This window comes from Diceros bicornis, chromosome 17 (genome assembly GCF_020826845.1).
Source record: "Diceros bicornis minor isolate mBicDic1 chromosome 17, mDicBic1.mat.cur, whole genome shotgun sequence".
NCBI lineage: Eukaryota > Metazoa > Chordata > Mammalia > Perissodactyla > Rhinocerotidae > Diceros > Diceros bicornis.
Window position 1 is genome coordinate 28,230,554 of NC_080756.1, and position 20,266 is coordinate 28,250,819.

At 34.8% G+C, this 20,266-nt stretch overlaps 1 protein-coding gene across 1 annotated transcript in view; it reads right to left on the minus strand.

Moving 5' to 3' along the window:
• MUC19 (mucin 19, oligomeric) overlaps positions 1-20,266 on the minus strand; it is a 143,905-nt gene that overhangs the window by 83,586 nt on the left and 40,053 nt on the right. Inside the window, exons 34-45 of the mRNA XM_058557397.1 lie at positions 19,909-20,047; positions 12,013-12,117; positions 11,727-11,921; positions 10,859-11,098; positions 10,630-10,786; positions 9,504-9,629; positions 8,307-8,448; positions 7,616-7,647; positions 7,049-7,078; positions 5,980-6,021; positions 5,430-5,462; positions 5,010-5,054 (exon numbers count right to left, since the gene is read on the minus strand). Coding sequence (XP_058413380.1) covers positions 5,010-5,054; positions 5,430-5,462; positions 5,980-6,021; positions 7,049-7,078; positions 7,616-7,647; positions 8,307-8,448; positions 9,504-9,629; positions 10,630-10,786; positions 10,859-11,098; positions 11,727-11,921; positions 12,013-12,117; positions 19,909-20,047 — 1,286 coding nt within the window. The remainder of the gene's footprint in view (positions 1-5,009; positions 5,055-5,429; positions 5,463-5,979; positions 6,022-7,048; positions 7,079-7,615; positions 7,648-8,306; positions 8,449-9,503; positions 9,630-10,629; positions 10,787-10,858; positions 11,099-11,726; positions 11,922-12,012; positions 12,118-19,908; positions 20,048-20,266) is intronic.

Consider the following 20,266-nt stretch of genomic DNA (forward strand, 5'->3'; position numbering starts at 1 on the left):
GCACTCTCATCTTTTCTCCTTTCTCAAGTCCTGTAATGTAGATATTACCATTCTTCCCATTTAACAAATGAGAAAACTAATGTTCAGTGTGTTTGAGGGACTTAAACTAAGGTCATACAGCTAGTAGTAGAAAAGAAGGGATTCAGATTCTTATTCGTCTGCCTCCACTTCCCACTACAGTCATCTGGCTCTTTATAATAGCCTGATGCAATTATTTTCTTTCTATGATTGATGCTATTTTAGAATAAGCACATTAGACAAAGAAAATTTATATATAACTTATAGTTGTAACAGTCTGAGATTTTAACTTTTTGAGAAAAGAAAAAAATGCGTTTTAAGATATCAAAGTGTTAGGTAACAGAAACCCTCTTTTTAATGATATGAATCAGTATTCTATATTGTCAAAGAGCTTTTTTTAGTTTTAATGAAAAGTTACTAAACAAACTATAAATTTTAACACAGCCCCAATTTGAAATTGGAATCTGCAATCATATGTCACTAGTTCAATAACTGATTTAAATTAAATTCAACTTTATTCTCTTTCTTAAACATCAAAACACAGAAGCACAGGGCTGGAACCTAGAAAAAGATGTCCTGGATTTTAATCCTCTCTCTGCTGCTTATTAGCAAGTAACCTTGGACACATAACCTCTTTGTGCTTCCAATTCCTCATTTGTAAATTGGGGAAAATAATGGTACCCACTTCATAGGGTTTTCTGTATCAAATGAGATAATACATGTCGAATACTCAGAACAGAGTTCAGTGTCAAGATCTGTCAATATAAAGAAGAAAAAAGACAACAAATGCATAATTTTTCTTCTAAAAAGAACATACTTATTGGAGTGGTTGGCTAGGAATCTCTCCAAGTATTTTAACCTATTGAAAGCATTTACTGTATAGAAAAGAAAATAGATATATAAAACATGGGGAAAAAATTTAAGGTTTGTATGTTGCTTCCCTCGTGCTTTTAAAGTTTTCTGTAATGTTTTTCTAAATTCACCATAAGTGCACTTCGCTTCTATGCTATTTACCTCAAAGATATGTGCGACAATAAAATCATACCTCAACTTCTTTCCAAGACGCTTGAGTGTAAAGTCAAAGGAATCATCAGTCCTCTTCTGAGGACCTACTCATTCCTTCTTTTATCTGGCAGGAATGCCTTAGATCCATCCGAGACAGGTCATTTAAATTTATGGAAAGAAACTTTAAAACAACATGTTTTATCTTTTCAAGTTATAAGTAAAAAATGAAAAAGTAAAAAATGGCCAGTGAAAAGTATTTGATTTAGGGAAGTATTTGATCCAGTACTTGATCAAAAGTTTTTCACCCAGGGAATAAGATAATGGCAAAAAGCTGCCTCCCTGTCCAGTCTCTTTTTAAAATAAACCTTACCTATGTGTTCAAAAATTGTAGGTTTTTATACATAATTGATTTATCTTAAGACAAAGCAGAAAATAAAAGCAGAAAGATTTGACTAAATTAAATTACCACACTAATCATATTGGTTCAACTCAAAAGCACTAATATATTATCCAAAATGAAATTACATGTAGAACACTGAGACTACAAACCAAAATTCTGGATGAAATGGGTTTCCATGTCTAAGAAAGAAATCTTTCCATCTATTGTAGACAGTTTATGGAGAGGCAATACATGTTCAAAATGATGTATCTTCCTAGCTGTATTATATCTGAAAACATTAAACTTTTGCTTTTCAGTATCTATTTAAATATTTTTAGTTGATGCATACTGTATTTAGAAAGAAACAAGAAACTTTGCCAGTAATAATGACTAAACTCTTATTTGGGGATGGATCCATTTTTCTCATCACTCATCAAGCGAGGTTCACTGCTAGACAGCTTAAAAACAAAAATCATAATGTAGGAATGGATTTGTCACAATACGTCAAACGCTGTTTAACTTTTAAACCATTGATGTCAGAAAAGAAACGGATGTGACTTTCAAACCCACAATTTGTGCAAGGCAATTGCTCCTCAAGAAGGATCTTTATTTCTTTTAAAAGCGTTCTAAAAGCAAACACTTTAAACTGTTTTATATGTACTATGGCATGATGCTTACTGGATGAATTTAGAAAAAAAGTTTAAAAAGAAAAAATATTTTAGTGTGCCTTAAAACGAAATGTTTTATTCTTACACGGAAATTGAAAAACAATAGAACACTACACGGCTTTTTTTTTTCTTTTAGAGCTTCAAAATAAAACTATCAGTAAACACACAGCTAGTACTTTCTGAGAGTCTTCTCATTGCCATCTTCACTGTATATAGATTGTGATTCCTCAGTCCGAAATGGACATGTTATCTATTCCAGTTGTTAAAATTCAGAAATGTCACATTTTATACCAAATATTTTGTACCCAGTCCAGGAGTCCATAGCACAAGTTGAAGTAGACAATTTATGACTATCCAGTTAACTGAATCAACAAAGATGACCAAGTGGCATGATCCAAGCCCCCAAGTCACAGATTTTGGGGGAAACTAAATCAATATTATTTCAATAACTTCTAAATTTCTACCTATTACCTATGATATGGGCACAGTCTCAGAAAAAAAGATGTGGCATAGTGGATGAGGGGCTAAATTAAACCAACTCTTATCACTAATCATTTTAAAATATAAATTTAAATAATAACCAAAATTGTGTATGCCTTAGTTCATCTGGGAATAAGCACTCACTAATTTATGCCAGCAACAAGATAAGCTATATGTATGTTATTAATAAATGTGGGAAAGATATTGATTTGATAACCAATGTTTTCTATATATTGTGATTATTTGAATAAATTTATTTAAAACACACACAATTTGTGGTAGAACTGGACAATGTTAGCATGAAAAAAATAAACTTCTAAAAATTAGTTTTGTCTCCTGATTTTAGAATAACTTTGGGGCACCCTTAATGATTCACATCTTTGAAGTTATAATTTCTGATTATAATTTCTGGCTTTCATGGATAATAAGGAAAAGAAAAACAACTCTGATTTCTCTCTACATCATACCAGAAAATTCCTTTTTCTTCATTGCTGTAACCCTGGAAAAATTATTTAAGCTCTTTTCATTTCCTCCCATATAAAATAAGTAGGAGAAAGGAGTTGTGGACAATAATAGTGCTTAATCAAGGGATTGTTGAGATTTAATGAGATATTGAATGAAAAGTACTTGATTTAATGACTAGAATGTAGTAAACCCTCATTAAAAGTTATTAACTATATCTTACAATACAATACTAATAAAGTATTTTAGTAAATATTAATATTATACTTACAGAGTGTGAAATATCTACTGGAATTTCAGAGAAATTAAATAAGCATTAGGACTTAGTAAGATGAAGCATAAAAAGTCATAAATAATACCTAATGAATTCAGGAAAAAAATCGTCTAGGTAATTTTCCTTATAATTCAGCTCTACATTAGATTTATAATTTTTAAATGCTATGGTGAAGATTATTGATGAGATTTTTTTTAAAGAGCTTTAAAGTTAATTAAACATTTTACATCTAAAACTTCATCAGTTGCTCACAGAAGCTCTTTAGGTAATCTACTCATGACTTTCTGTTTTGTGTGAAAAGTTTGCTTGCTATAATGCAAAGTGTTGACAAAATAAAATTGCCAGAATATTATGTTCAAAACTGAATGCTTGGGCAGGGGGAAGCAAATATATGTCTAAACTGGAAAAATCAAACCAATTTTTTTGGTTCTGAGTGTCTATTTTGATATAAGATGCAGACATCATCATCAAATTGAAATAGTTATCCAAATTGCTTATGACTCATGTATAGCTATACAACTCATCAAACCAACAGTCAAGAACAATTTTATTTCTTTAAATAGTCACAAGATGCAAGAGTTTTAATAGCTGAATGAATGATTTTATTTTAACTAAAAGAGAGCTATATAACTGAGCCAAATTAATCATTTTAGAAACAGAATCAGGCTGAGAATTTGGAATTCAGTCCATTGATTACAGCTGAGATGACATGCAACTGAAAAATTATTCTGCAGTGTATATGAAGCAACGTAGAAGAACGATTGGGATGAAATTGTTACTAGGCCTTTGGAAATTAATTTACAATTACAGATTAGAGAAAAATATTTCTGAAACATGTCAGTCTTTCTAAGATTTACATTGAAGAGCTAGTAGTGCTTAGCATTGCCAATGATATTCAACATAAGAGAAAGTTTGATAAGAATTATATATGTTAGTTTAGACATTTTTAATTATATTCCACACCATGATGGCTGATACTTTAAGATATATATAGTTGCCCTCTGAATATAAGCAATATATTAATTACCAAATAAATCAGATAACATTATGAATTACAAAAGTACCCCAAATTATAGTCATAATTCTATCATGATATAAAATTATAATCCAAAATTAGTCTTCATTTTACACTATATCTTTGTATTCTAGAGAAGGAATATTAGCTCCAATAAATGAGATGTATCAACTGTAAGATTTGTCAGTATAAATAATATCTAACCAATAGTTTAACCTTCACCAGAAATTCTACGGCAAAACAAAAAACCTGAGCTATAAATTTTAGACAGGGAAAAAGAAGGGTCATTCATTTATTCTACAAATATTTACTGAAAACTAACTATTATATAGCTTGGCACTAGGTGCAATTGAGAATACAAGGATGGCAAACCACGGTTTGTGACTTCAAGGATGTTAACTAGACTTATTGTGGTGATCATTTAGCAATGTATACAAATAGCAAATCATTTCTGTTGTACACCTGAAACTAATATAATGTTGTATGTCAATTATACCTCAATTTAAAAAAATCATGAATTTAAGTATATTTTAAAAAAACACTAGAGGAAGTAATAAATAGAAGAAAGAGAAAAAGTACTCAGTTAGGGGGAAGAAAATGGTTCTAAGTATAGGCAAGTGGGTATGTTGATTCTAATATATAAGTTGAAAAAAATTTTTAATATATGTAAAAAACTTTGTCATTTTATAGGCTTTCTGATTCACCTACCTATTGTTTCACTGCTTGTTGCTGTAATCCTTGGAAGGGAAGCTGCTGAATTGGGGAAAACAATGGAAAAAAAATAAGTTTTGTGTAGAGGGAATGTTATGTTTCTGAGAATACTACTGTCATACATAAAATGAATCAACTTGAAATTAACATTTCAGAGAATTTGATCATATAGGTGAATAGATGTCAAAATGTGAAATTAAAGTTTTAAAATCCATAGACAACAAGTAAAAGGTTAAAGAAATTTATCATCTTGTATAACATTTTTTCCCAAAGGATTCCTCTAAAACATTAAAAACAAAACATAAGAAAAACTTTCCCTAAAAATGTCATTGCAGAGGTATAATGCTGCAAAAGAAAGTTTTGCATTTTTTTTTTACTGCCCTGTTGATGAAGTTGTGGTTGGAGATAAGGGCTTACCTGTGCCTGAGCTACTGGTTATCAGTGTAATTGCTATACAAAGGAGGAGACAAATGTTTGGAAAAGTATGTTAACATGGTGTTGAAAGACAAGATTAAAAAGTATTTATTTAGACATGTTTAGATATCTCTAGAATGCAAATAAGTGATTAAACGTAACAGTAAATTCATTTATCGGATGTTGACACATTTAATATACTTTTGTACTCCTTTGGCCACTGCTTTAATTACAAATAATTCAATTAAAGTTAAAATTCTTTGGTGTTAGTAATGGGAAATTGTAAATTATTTTCAAAGAATTTAGAATTTTCTGCAGTAGCAACTTTCTCCGAATAAGTAGTATGCAGAATGTTCTTTTTAGGACACACAACTTCTAAATAGGGAAGACATTCTTCACTAATATTACAGCTGGATGTAGATCTTGCTACTTGTCATTTAGGAAATGAATAAATGGAGAATGACAAATTTGAAAAAAAGGCCAAAATGCCTGAATTGCAAATTCACTTTGCTGCTAGTTTAGAAGCCAAATAACTAATAAGCATTTTTTTTACCTGCTTCGGTGCTTAATATGGAGGTAGCTGTTGTAGTAGAAACTGTTTAGAAAAGACAATATTTATGAAAATAGATTACTTGAATAATTTTTGCTGGGAAATTTAGTTCAAAAAACCAGTTGCCATAAGCAAATAAAAATTTCTGACATTGTGTGCAGAGGTTAAGCGACAAAACAATTTTTCATTTAAATCAATACATATAACACTATATATTTATTGTATGCCCACCAACAAAAATAACTAATTATTTTCTCTTATTACTACTTAACCAAAATCTTACAGGAACTTTATAAGGTCTTTTTATAGGCCAAGAAATAAGGTTCAGAATGCTGAGATGTGATACATTAGCCTTAAGTGACCAAAAATAACTAAAATAAATAGCATTTTACAGATGATCACACAGCTAAATATATTATCAAAACCTAAGGCTTCCAATTTACTGTACTATCTCTTAATTGACACCACCTCCAATTTTATCAGTCAAGAGGAAATGAAATCCCTCTTTGACTCACAGGAGACTGAAGTATGTAAGTGTATTTCAGCAACTCCAAGTACACTTATATTGCCAGTAAATTAAAAGTCCTAAAACGAAAGTTAAACTGCATTTTGTCCAGCTATCTCTTGAATGAACATAACTGAAACGCCCTTCCTTATAGCTTACAGCAAATATATGAGTTAAGAAAAATGAATTAACTTTTTATTTCTGTGTTTTCAAATCATCTCCCAGTGTAATCACACTTAAAATATTTACTTCACAGGAGACCACATTTTCTTCTTTTTCATTCCACTTGTTGCGAGTATCTAAAAATGTCAAGCTTTGGACGATGATATTTAACTAATAAGCATACATTACCTATGGTATGTTCTAATCATACTCCTAACAATTCAAAAGAGTATAATCAAATAATATTTTGACATATTTTCTAGCAAATGTTCATTTTAATTTAAAATTTTTGTATCAGCAGATTTATCAGCATATCTTTTACTGGCACAGATTCATGTGAAATTATAAGGGATTATCCAGAAAAGAAACCAGAAATACACATTCAAAACATAATGATGATTTTACCTGTAAATGTTGAATTTGTAGGTGTAGTTTCTGAAATAATCATAAATCATTATTACTGACAGGAATGAAAAATCGGGAAAAGAATTCTAAATCTTAAGTTGCCTACGAGTCATCTCTTTTTTACTTCTTGCGCTTTTTAATACAAAAAAGGGGTAGCTCATGTGTTCTTTTGAAGCTTATTGAGATTTATTTTTAAGATATGTGCTGTTCATGAGCTATCCTTTAACTATTTAATTCCGTCTATGTGACTCTTCACCTTCCACTCCATCGCTTCACGAAACTATTTTGACTGATGTCTTGCTCCCTTAATTCCCAGAACCTACACATAGGCAGGGCCACATATGCAGCAAAGAACTGCCCCATCTACCAGTTGTTCGAAATACCTTGGCAGCATTGGTTTTGAAGTAACCCAGCATGAGCAAATACACTGGAATAGAATTGTCTCAATCCGCTGAGCGGCAGTCCAAAGCATTAAGTACCTACTCCTCTGCTGTAGATGGTCCGAAAAGATCCCAAACCCTTTATCTCATCTTTCCGTATCAATTAGAGTAAAATGTAATGACTCACCACTGCACGCCAACTCTCCTGCAATACAATAGCTGAAAGTTTAAAAAAAAAAAAACGAAAAAACAAATAATGAGGTTGAAATTTTAACTCCTAATGACGTACATCTCCGAAATTTAAAACAACAAATTGTCTAACAGCGAAAATCAAAACAGAACCAAATAAGACAACAGTAAATAACTGTTTCCCCAAGAGCCTGCTATCAATTCAAATTGCTTGTTTCTTGTGTGCGTACTGTTAGTCCTAATCATTTCACTGAGGAGTTCTTAGGACCAAAAGGAATGCTTGGCAGTCAAGCCGCTAAGTTAGTCCTTTCATTTTCAGTTTCAAACATGACGTTATTTGATGACTGTGCTGTTCTAGTATAGAACGCACCTCTTTGCTTCCATGTCACCATCTGAAAGCCTATAAGCATGATCTTCCATGTATAGAATTAAAATTTTTTTACCTAAAACTATATAGTGACATTTTCTGTTCTGTTTTCTGCATTATTAACATTTAACAAACCATTTGTTGATATGTTGATTTACTGAAAATACAAAATAACTAACATAACTGATAGAAAACTGACCCTAATGCTGGCCTTCTCATGTAGACATAACAGAGTTAAAAATTATGTACTTTTTTCTTAATTTTTTCTAAGTGAAAATACAAGAAACAGAATTGCTTATTGGAGAGGTAGTGGAGAATGTACCATGTTCTTCCACAGTTATCTTGGATCACTCCACCCGGTGGTACGACATCATTATAGAAGCAGCTGCACTCAGACAGACTGACGCATTTCATGGTGTTCTCATCCAGATAGGGGGCACTGTCCGGACACTTAGCATAACAACCTGTAGGGAAAAATGATGCGCAGTTCATTTCTACTTACTAAAACTTGTCATACTGCAGTATATATTTGTAAAGTTACTTAAATAAGTCCATGAACCGAAGTAGATAATAGCAAAACGACAACACATTCTTAACAAAAATATGTAAATTGAACAGGATTCAGATCCTCTTGCAATGAAACACCAAGCTAAGAACTTACAAATTTTGACTGGTTTAATTTTTTCTAAAGTGTTTCTTAAAGTATTTTTAAATGATTTGCTACTTTAATGACGGGCACGATGTTGAACATAATACAAGGGTTTGCTATACAGCCACGCATCGCTTAACAATGGGAGTACATTCTGAGAAATGCATTGTTAGGTGATTTCATCATTGTGCGAACATCACAGAGTGTACTTACACACAAACCTCGATGGTATAGCCTACTACACACCTAGGCTATATGATACTAATCTTAGGGGACCACTGTGGTATATGTGGTCCACCCTTGACCGAAATGTCGTTATGCAGTGCATGACTACAGGTATCTTTAAATGTGGATGTCAATTCTAAACATATATTTTGCAAGGATAGAAGAAGATACAGAAGTCGTAATAAAATGGGCTGAAGGATCCCAAAGCCTGGGATTTAACACAGATGTGGCTTCTGGAAAGTTTTTGCATCAGCTTGTTTTCTTTTTTTTTCTCTCAGATATAACATGCTAAAAATAAAGTGCAGTTTAAGGATGGGATATAGTTTATTGGCCTCTATTCAAGTGAGACTATATTATATGTTGCATTCTGAAACTACATTCTCAGTAAAATACATTGTCTAAGGAAAGGTATAAAGATCGATAATGGGATCACAGCACTGTGTCCTCTCTCTCTCTTATTAAACAGATAACTATGTCTAGAGAAAATGTTTCTAATGTAGAAATATTAATGTCATAATAAATATAAATAATTCATCAAATTACAAAATGTAAGACACTGAATTGGCAGGAACTAACAACATTTTGCAGTTTAAAAATATCAATATAATTTGCACTACTTCTGGATATTATTATAACATGCCTTACCTTCTAAAACTGCAGAAAATTTCTGGCCAATAACTCGATCTTTGCATGTTTTTGCAGTCACTGTACCACAAGGTTCATAATGCCAGCTGCATTCCCCAGGGGCATTATAATAATCACAGTAGACGGCTACAATTGAATTATATCAAATTACTTCCATTCATTATAACAATTTGCACCTTTCATTCTCCAAAGCATTTTTAAAAGGGATTTTGAATGATACTAACAATAAACAGACCTAAAATATATCATTCTGTATTATCAAGTTCCTTGCGCTTTATCCGAATTGCCATATAAGCCAAAATAGCTCATAAACCAAGGGAAGAGGAACATATGGAATCAAAATAGCACTTTCCTTTGACATCTCACACTAAGGTTGGTTTGAGGTGGAAAGGTAAACCTTAATTTTCCCATTTTTAGATATCTTAGGTTATGTCCAGATTCGTGGTTTTAATGTTGAAACTTAAATTAGAAAAATAAATCTCTGGAAAAATTAGGCTTTTTCATATATAAATAAGAGTTCCCAAATGAGGTAAGTAAAGATTTCAACATAATATAATGCTGTACATAATAAAATGAATAAAATGAGGATTCAATTTCAACATTTCTCATTTGTCATATTTTTCTCTCATAATAACTTCCATTAGAAGGAAAAGATTTGACTGATTTCTATTAAAGTTATCACATTCCATATATATCAAGATTCAGTTTATATCCATTTTACAGTTTATCTTGACTAGGGCTCTATAAAAGTTTTCAAGATAATTTGGACTTCAACCAAAAGTAACATGTGAGGTAAATGTTTAGGGATATACAACTATACCAAGATAGGCAACAGTTCACTGCTCATCAAAGTATGAATAAGAGTTATTTTTCATCAGTATTTAATTTTTTTCCCTGTGAACACAGGAACATTTGAAACTAAAATTAAACTTGATGTGCTGTGCCAGGTGCCATATATTTTAGAAGAGGTATTTTTTCCATCATAAACAAACATGTTACCATGTTTTTAAAACTTTTCAGGTACAAGAATATGTATTTTATGGAAAATATGAGAGGAAGATTATCTAACAAAACAACTCTATCTAATTACGTTTTGAAAGAATAACAACATACGGACTTCACTTACGACAGAGATCTGGTTTTCTCCATGTGACACAGACTCCCACCGCGCTGCACGCCTCTGCATACATAGCCACAGCCGTGCAGAATCCCAGGTACTTCCCTTCCATGTCGCATGCACAGGCTTCTTCGATACATGCATCATAGTACGTATTGGGATCCACCTAGGCAGAGCACAGCACGTGAGTCTCTGGGAGCAAACCCCGTTTAGGTTATTGCTCTCAGAGCCATGCTACCTTGTTGTGGCAGTCTCTGAATGTGCTGTCCCGGATGATCTCACACTTGCGCACGGCCCAGGCTTTACAGTATGGATTTGAGTCACATGGGAAAGTTTGATTTACTGTGTCTGAACATTCTTGACTTGTTTTCCAACTATTTCCAAATTCCAGTGCTCCAGCAGCTAGTGATGAGTATCTTGTTGTGAAATCATCCTTGAGATCGCCATTGTTATTTCCACAAAGACCACACACTTTGCCCTATATGGATCAGAAAGGAAAAATAACAAGTGTGCTTTACCAAGGGTATATAGAAATAGATAGATAGATAGGTAGATAGATAGGTGGATAGATGATAGATAGATGACAGATAGAGATATACGATTATATATGTTGTATCATGAATCCATTTTAAATTCCAAATTTTGGAAGGAAACCAAAACCTGTGGATAAGATTCTGCTCCCGTTTAGTCCAAAATATCTTATATTGGCAAATGATCTAATATCAAATAAGTAAATGCCTTAAGAATTAAAAATAATTATATTCACTAACTTCAAATTATATATGAGTATACTGTTTGGTTCTTAGAATATTTGCTCCAAGGAATACATTTAATTCTACATATAAACCAACTACCTCAAAATTGTATTATGTGATAATCTTAAGTAAGCAAGTATGGTTAAACTAGAATGCCTCAGGTTAATGCACTTATTTTTCACCAGATTCTGTCATCTTTGATTACATTTCATATTTCACAATAAGGTTGAATAGATGTGGAGTCTATAACACAGACTACCATTCTCCCACTTTCCCCCATGAATGTCTCTAATTCTCAGTAATAGAAATGATTTTGCTCCCCTATTAATCAATTATTAGAGATATACATACATTCCAGTGTGGATCCAATATAACAGACAATCTTGTATTTTTGTCCCAAATTATGGTCATTCCACTTAAAAATTTCAGAATCAAGTACAGGCCAACAGTATGTATGGAGTATGCATTTCCATTCAGTTCACATTCTTTGCTTTCTGTAGTTTTGGCTGCCGTCACTTTACCATCATGCAAGACAACATTCTGATCCTGTAAATTAAAAGATAGACTCACAATAACATCAGTTTTACTTGGCTGCTCATAATCTGAGAGAAAAAGTAAATAAGAAATAGTACTGTACCTGAAAATCAACTATGATTTTTCTTGAGCAAGTAAGCCCATCTTCACAGCATGGGACACTTTCAGTTAAAATACGGAATGTGCCATTTTCACTACCACAATAATCCTTTAAAAATTAAATGATAATAATAGTTGTTAATATCAGGAACATGGAACTCAATTACAATTTTTACATCAGACAAATATTTCTTAGACAGTGACCCTTTAAGCTCAATAAATTACCATATGCTACGTCATGGAATTTCCAAAAGACAATGGGTAGGTAGCATTCATGAGTAGGTAGCCTTGGCTGAGTACAAACTAGTTAACTTGCTTTGATTCAGCCCTTTTCCCATTACTTCCATATAAGTTTAGAATTATACCATAGATATATAAGTATTTAAATTACATAAATTTAGAGGGGCGAACTCAAGATGGCGGTGTAAGCAGACTCGGAACTCACCTCCTCCCGTGGACGCAGCCAATTTACAACTACTCGTGGAAAAATTACCCCTGAGACAGAACTGAAAACTGGATAAGAGGAACTCCTGCAACAACAGACAATCCTAACTGGGGTAGAAGAGGCAGAGACTCCCTTCCGGAGAGGAAAAACGCCGCCTTCACAAGCCGCCAGCTTCACGGCCGCCGGGAGCAGCTCACAGGTCCGCAGCCCTCCCTGGAGGCGCGGGGCCCTGAGCCGGGGAGCACCCCCGCTGTGGGCATTTTGTGGACCCACCACAATCGAGACCAGCGGCATAATATCTGACTGTGCCTGCTACTAAAACATTGGGGAGCACCCCAAGAAAACCCGGTTCACAAAGAAACTAAAACTGGCTCTTAAAGGGCCCGTGCGCAAACTCACCCGTTCCAGAAAGCATCCTAAAATCACCAGAAAGAAAGGTGCACAGTGCTGTGGTGAAAAGAGACTCACCTAATAGGCCCTGAATGCATCTCGGTGAGAGGTGAGACCTCTCCAGGGACTGGGACATTGGCGGCGGCCATTGTTGTGGCCTGGTGTGGGCGTGCTGACACAGACGCCATTGGAGTTCTCCCTGATGCCTGCTAGCCCAGGGTCTGCCCCACCCGTTAGAGCACCGATTTAATCCAGCTCAGCCAGGGCAGGCAGCCCACCCTAGAGACTGGCCCCACCCAACAACAAGCCCTCAGCCAACGTGTGGGCCTGCATAGATTGGTGACTGGATTCTCTGCAGCCTGGCAACTGAGCCGACTTTAGCGGGGCAGGGTGTGTACAAGGAGCGGGTGGAGAGTGTGGGGCGGTGGCAGAGTGTGTGGGGCTCCCGCCGTGGAGAGACTGGGTCTGCTTCGGGAGGTCGGGGCGCACACAAGGGGCAGGACTGTGTTGATTGTGTGTGTGGACCTGTGGGCAACAGGGCTTGTCAGCTGAAGAAGACTTGTGTTTCTCAAAGACCCACATAGGGGGTTTGCCCCACCTTCCAAAGCCTGAAACAATTGGGTGCTCCTGTGCCTGAGGCCAGCCCCACCCAGCTGCAATCCTCAGAGAGCTGACAAGAGACCTAATAGGTTAGAGGCTTACAGCAATTGTAAGGCCCTGAGCCTAACAACCTGCCACGCTGGGGGCCTACTCAGTTAAAAGAAATACTGCAACACAAATGTGCTATTAGAACTTGCAGCCAACTGTGCTGGGGCTCCCCACACCTAATGAAGAGACTGAAGGGCCACCAACAACTACAAGCAGCTGAGCATTACAACAGCTGGCCAGGAGCATAACTTGGCCACCCTGGGCGCCTACAGGGAGAGCAAACAGGCCACAACAGAAGGACACACGTAGCCGAGATAGGAGTCACCCCCAGAACATTGAGAACTGAGGGAAGCACACTGGAAGCCTCCTAAGGCATCACTTACATAAGGTCACCTATCTAAGAGCAGGAAACGTAGCTGACCTACCTAATACATAGACACAAGCACAGGGAAAGAGGCAATATGAGGAGGCAAAAGAATACATTCCAAGTAAGGGAACAGGACAAAACCCCAGAAAAGGAACTAAGTGAAACAGAAATGAGCAACCTACCTGACAGAGACTTCAAACTAAGAGTGTTAAGGATGCTCACTGATCTGGGGAGAAGAATAGATGAACTCAGTGAGAATGTCAACAAAGAAATGGAAGATATAAAAAAGAACCAATCAGAAATGAAGAATACAATACTGGAAATGAAAAATTCATTAGAGGGACTCAAAAGCAGAGTAGAGGATACAGAAGAATGGATCTGTGAGCTGGATGAAAGACTAGAAGAAATTACCCAAGGTGAACAGGTAAAAGAGAAAAGAATTAAAAAGAGTGAGGACAGTCTAAGGGACCTCTGGGACAACACCAAGTGCACTAACATCCGTGTTATAGGTGTCCCGGAAGGAGTAGAGCGAGACAAGGGGGCAGAGAATCTATTTCAAGAAATAATAGATGAAAATTTCCCTAACTTAAGGAAGGAAACAGACATCCAGGTACAGGAAGCACAGAGAGCCCCAAACAAGATAAACCCAAAGAGGCCCACACCAAGACACATCATAATCAAAATGTCCAGAATTAAAGATAAAGAGAGAATCCTAAAAGCCGCAAGAGAAAGTCAAGTTACATACAAAGGAAACCCCATACGGCTATCAGCTGACTTCTCAGCAGAAACCTTACAGGCTAGAAGAGAATTCCATGATATATTTAAAGTGCTAAAAGGAAAAAACTTACAGCCAAGAATACTCTACCCAGCAAGGTTATCATTCAAAATGGAAGGAGAGATCAAAAATTTCCCAGACAAGCAAAAATTAAAGGAGTTTGTCACCAAGAAACCAGTGCTACAAGAAATGTTAAAGGGACTGATTTAAGGGGAAAAGAGAAGACCACAAATAGGAAAAATTATCTATTTCCATGATTAGAATGTAATGGATACAAATGCACAAAAAAGAGGTTAGATATGATATCAAAAACATAAAAGGAGGGAGGAGAGGAGTTAAAGAGTACAGCTTTCAAACAGAGGTCAAACTAAAGTGACCATCAATTCTGTATAGAAGAAGAAATGAACAGAGAAGGACTACTAAAACACTGAGAAAAACAAAAGTTCAAAAATGGCAGTAAGTACATACTTATCAATAGCTACTTTAAATGTCAGTGGACTAAATGCTCCAGTTAAAAGGCATAGGGTGGCTGATTGGATAAAACAACAAGACCTATATATATGCTGCATACAAGAGACACACTTCAGACCCAAAGACACTCACAAACTGAAAGTGAAGGGATGGAAAAAGATACTCCACGCAAATGGCAATGAAAAGAAAGCTGGGGTAGCAGTACTCATATCAGACAAAATAGACTTTAAAACAAAAACTGTAAACAGAGACAAAGAAGGGCATTACATAATGATCAAGGGAACAATCCAACAAGAGGATATAACGCTTGTAAATATCTACACACCCAATGTAGGTGCACCTAAATGTATAAAGCAATTATTAACAGACATAAAAACAGAAATAGACAGTAACACAATAATAGTAGGGGACTTTAACACTCCACTTACACCAATGGATAGATCATCCAAACAGAAGATCAATAAGGAAACACTGGCCTTAAACGACACACTAGAACAGATGGACCTAGTAGATATATACAGAGTATTCCATCCAAAAACCGAAGAATACACGTTCTTTTCAAATGCACATGGAACATTCTCCAGGATTGATCACATATTAGGCCACAAAACAAGTCTGCATAAATTTAAGAAGATTGAAATAATACCAAGCATCTTTTCTGACCACAACGGTATGAAACTAGAAATCAACTATAGGAAGAAAATCAGAAAAGCCACAAATACGTGGAGATTAAACAAAATGCTACTGAACAACGACTGGGTTAATGAAGAAATCAAAGAAGAAATCAAAAAATACCTGGAGACAAATGAAAATGACAATACGACATGCCAGAACTTATGGGATACAGCAAAAGCGGTTCTAAGAGGGAAGTTTATAGCAATACAGGCCTATCTCAACAAACAAGAAAAGTCTCAAATAAACAATCTAACAATGCACCTAAAGGAACTGGAAAAAGAAGAACAAACAAAGCCCAAAATCAGTAGAAAAAGGGAAATAATAAAAATCAGAGCAGAAATAAATGAAATAGAGACCAAAAAACAATAGAAAAAATTAATAAAACCAAGAGCTGGTTCTTTGAAAAGATCAACAAAATTGACTAACCTTTAGCTAGACTCACCAAGAAAAAAAGAGAGAAGGCACAAATAAGAAAAATCAGAAATGAAAGAGAAGAGGTTACAACAGACACATCAGAAATACAAAAGATTATAAGAGAATACTATGAAAAGCTATATGCCAACCAATTCGACAATCTGGAAGAAATGGATAAATTCTTAGAATCATACAACCTTCCAAAACTGGATCAAGAAGAAGTAGAGAATTTCAATAGACCAATCACCAGTAAGGAGATCGAAACAGTAATCACAAACCTCCCCAAAAATAAAAGTCCAGGACCAGATGGCTTCCCTGGTGAATTCTACCAAACATTCAAAGAAGACTTAATACCTACCCTTCTCAAACTCTTCCAAAAAATTGAGGAGAGGGAGAAGCTCCCTAACTCATTCTATGAAGCCAACATTACCCTGATACAAAAACCAGACAAGGACAACACAAAAAAAGAAAATTACAGGCCAATATCACTGATGAACATCGATGCAAAAATCTTCAACAAAATACTAGCAAATCGCATACAACAATACGTTAAAAAGATTATACACCATGATCACATGGGATTTATTCCAGGTATGCAGGGATGGTTTAACATTCGCAAATCAATCAACGTAATACACCACACTAATAAAATGAAGAATAAAAATCACATGATCATCTCAATAGATGCAGAGAAAGCATTTGACAGGATACAGCATCCATTTATGATAAAAACTCTGAATAAAAGGGGTATAGAAGGAAAGTACCTCAACATAATAAAGATCATATATGAGAAACCCACAGCTATCATCATCCTCAATGGTGAAAAACTGAAAGCTATCCTTCTAAGAACAGGAACCAGACAAGGATGCCCACTGTCACCACTCCTATTTAACATAGTACTGGAAGTCCTAGCCAGAGCAATCAGGCAAGAGAAAGAAATAAAAGGGATCCAAATTGGAAAGGAAGAAGTAAAACTCTCACTATTTGCAGATGACATGATTTTATATATAGAAAACCATAAAGAATCCACCAGAAAACTTTTAGAAGTAAAAAACAAATATGGTAAAGTTCAGTATACAAAATCAACATACAAAAATCAGTTGCATTTCTGTACACTAACAACGAAGTAGCAGAAAGAGAAACTAAGAATACAATCCCATTTACAATTGCAACAAAAAGAATAAAATACCTAGGAATAAACTTAACCAAAGAGGTGAAAGATCTGTACACTGAAAACTATAAAACATTTCTGAAAGAAATTGAAGAAGACACAAAGAAATGGAAAGATATTCCGTGCACTTGGATTGGAAAAATTAACATAGTTAAGATGTCCATAATTCCTAAAGCAATCTATAGATTCAATGCAATCCCTATCAAAGTTCCAACAACATTTTTCACAGAAATAGAACAAAGAATTCTAAAATTTATATGGAACAACGAAAGACCCCGAATAGCTAAAGGAATCCTCAGAAACAAGAACAAAGCTGGAGGTATCACACTACCTGGTTTCAAAATATACTACAAACCTATAGTAACCAAAACAGCATGGTACTGGCACAAAAACAGACACACAGATCCATGGAATAGAATCAAAAGCCCAGAAATAAACCCACACATATATGGACAGCTAATCTTTGACAAAGGAGCCAAGAACATACAATGGGGAAAAGAAAGTCTCTTCAACAAATGGTGTTGGGAAAACTGGATAGCCACATGCAAAAAAATGAAAGTAGACCCTTACCTTACACCATACACAAAAATTAACTCCAAATGGATTAAAGACTTGAATGTAAGACCTGAAACTATGAAACTTCTAGAAGAAAACATAAGCAGTACGCTCTTCCACATCGGTCTTAGCAACATATTTTCATGCACCATGTCTGACCAGGCAAGAGAAACAATAGAAAAAAGAAACAAATGGGACTACATCAAACTAAAAAGCTTCTGTACCGCAAAGGAAACCATCAACAAAACGAAAAGACAACCTAACAATTGGGAGAAGATATTTGCAAACCATACATCTGATAAGGGCTTAATCTCCAAAATATATAAAGAACTCATGCATCTCAACAACAAAAAAACTACCAACCCAATTAAAAAATGGGCAAAAGACCTGAACAGACATTTCTCCAAAGAAGATATACAGATGGCCAACAGACACATGAAAAGATGTTCAAAATCACTAACTATCAGGGAAACGCAAATCAAAACTACAATGAGATATCACCTCACACCCGTCAGAATGGCTATAATTAACAAGACAGGAAACAACATGTGTTGGAGAGGATGTGGAGAGAAGGGAACTCTCATACACTGCTGGTGGGAGTGCAAACTGGTGCAGCCACTATGGAAAAAAGTATGGAGATTCCTCAAAAAATCAAGGATAGAACTACCATATGATCCAGCTATTCCACTGTTGGGTATTTATCCAAAGAACTTGAAAACACCAATTTGTAAAGGTACATGCACCCCTGTGTTCATTGCAGCGTTATTCACAATAGCCAAGACTTGGAAGCAACCTAAGTGCCCATCAAGGGACGAATGGATAAAGAAGATGTGGTATATATACACAATGGAACACTACTCAGCCATAAGAAACGATGAAATCCAGGCATTTGTGACAACATGGATGGACATTGAGGGTATAATGCAAAGTGAAATAAGTCAGAGAGAGAAGGTCAAATACCGTATGATTTCCTTCATTAAGTAGTAGATAATAACAACAATAAACAAACACATAGAGACAGAGATTGGATTGGCGGTTACCAGAGGGGAAGGGGGGAGGGAGGAGGGTGAAAGGGATAATTCAGTACATGTGTGTGGTGATGGGCTGTAATTAGTATTTTGGTGGTGAACATGATGTAATCTATTTAGAAATAGAAGTATAATAATGTACACCTGAAATTTTTACAACGTTATACACCAATGTTACTGCAATAAACAAAAAATTAAAAAATAAATAAATAAATAAATAAATAAATAAATTACATACATTTGTAATCATAGATTTATTTCTAGGCTCTGTAAATAGCTAGATAAAGGTGAGTTTTTTCCTCAGTGATTTTTATGAAACTTGATATTGAATCACAATTAATGTATAAATACAAAATAATCCACATTTCACTCATTAGACGTTACTTAGGAAGCAGTTTAATTGTATGTAACAAGCATGAACTCTGGAATCAGACAAATCTAGGTCTGAATATGGCATTTTCTACTTAGTAGTTTACGCTGCTTCACCTCTGTAAAGCTCACTTTCTTCATCTGCATCATAGGAATAGTAATATCATCATTTTCGTACTGTAATGATTAAATGTAATAAAGTATACAAGCTCTTATAAAATGGTAACTGTCATTGTCGCTGATAATGCTGTTGTTAAATAATATCTAACATTTATTGAGCACTTATTTGCCCTAATTTGGTTTCAAGTAGGGACTATTTCCATCTCCATTTTACAGATAAGGAAACACACACAGAGAAGTTAAGAAATGTACCCAAAGTCACACATCTGAGAAATTGGCAGAACCAGGATTGAAATCTAGGCCTACTGCCTCCAGAGTCAGCATTACAACATATTACATTCTACTGCCCTTGAGAAATATTTGAGGCCTTTTTTTTAAATTTCACATTTTGAGAGTAAAATTCTCCAGAGCTCTTCTACAAATAAATAATAATAAGTATTAAAAATTTGTGATAAAGCCCACTTGTAATTACCTCAAGAAATGAATACTGGCAGAGACCATCAAAGCTGTAACTTTTTCCATCAAAAGTTCTAACATGACCGTCCCCATAGATGTGGCAGGTGGTTTCACATTCATTTTGTGTACAGTTCCAGGATCCCTTCATGCAAGTACTAAAAAAAAATGATAGAGTGTGGTAATTATATTATGCCAAGAATCGTATACTTATATTGTTTTTGAAATCATAAAGACTTAACTCATAAATACTCATAAATAAGCATAAAACAATGTTTCATAGTCACTTAAATTTTGTGGTTGTCATTATATGATATGATATTCATCATATATAATGCTATATAAAGCTTCTATATTAAAAAATAGCTTTTTTTAAC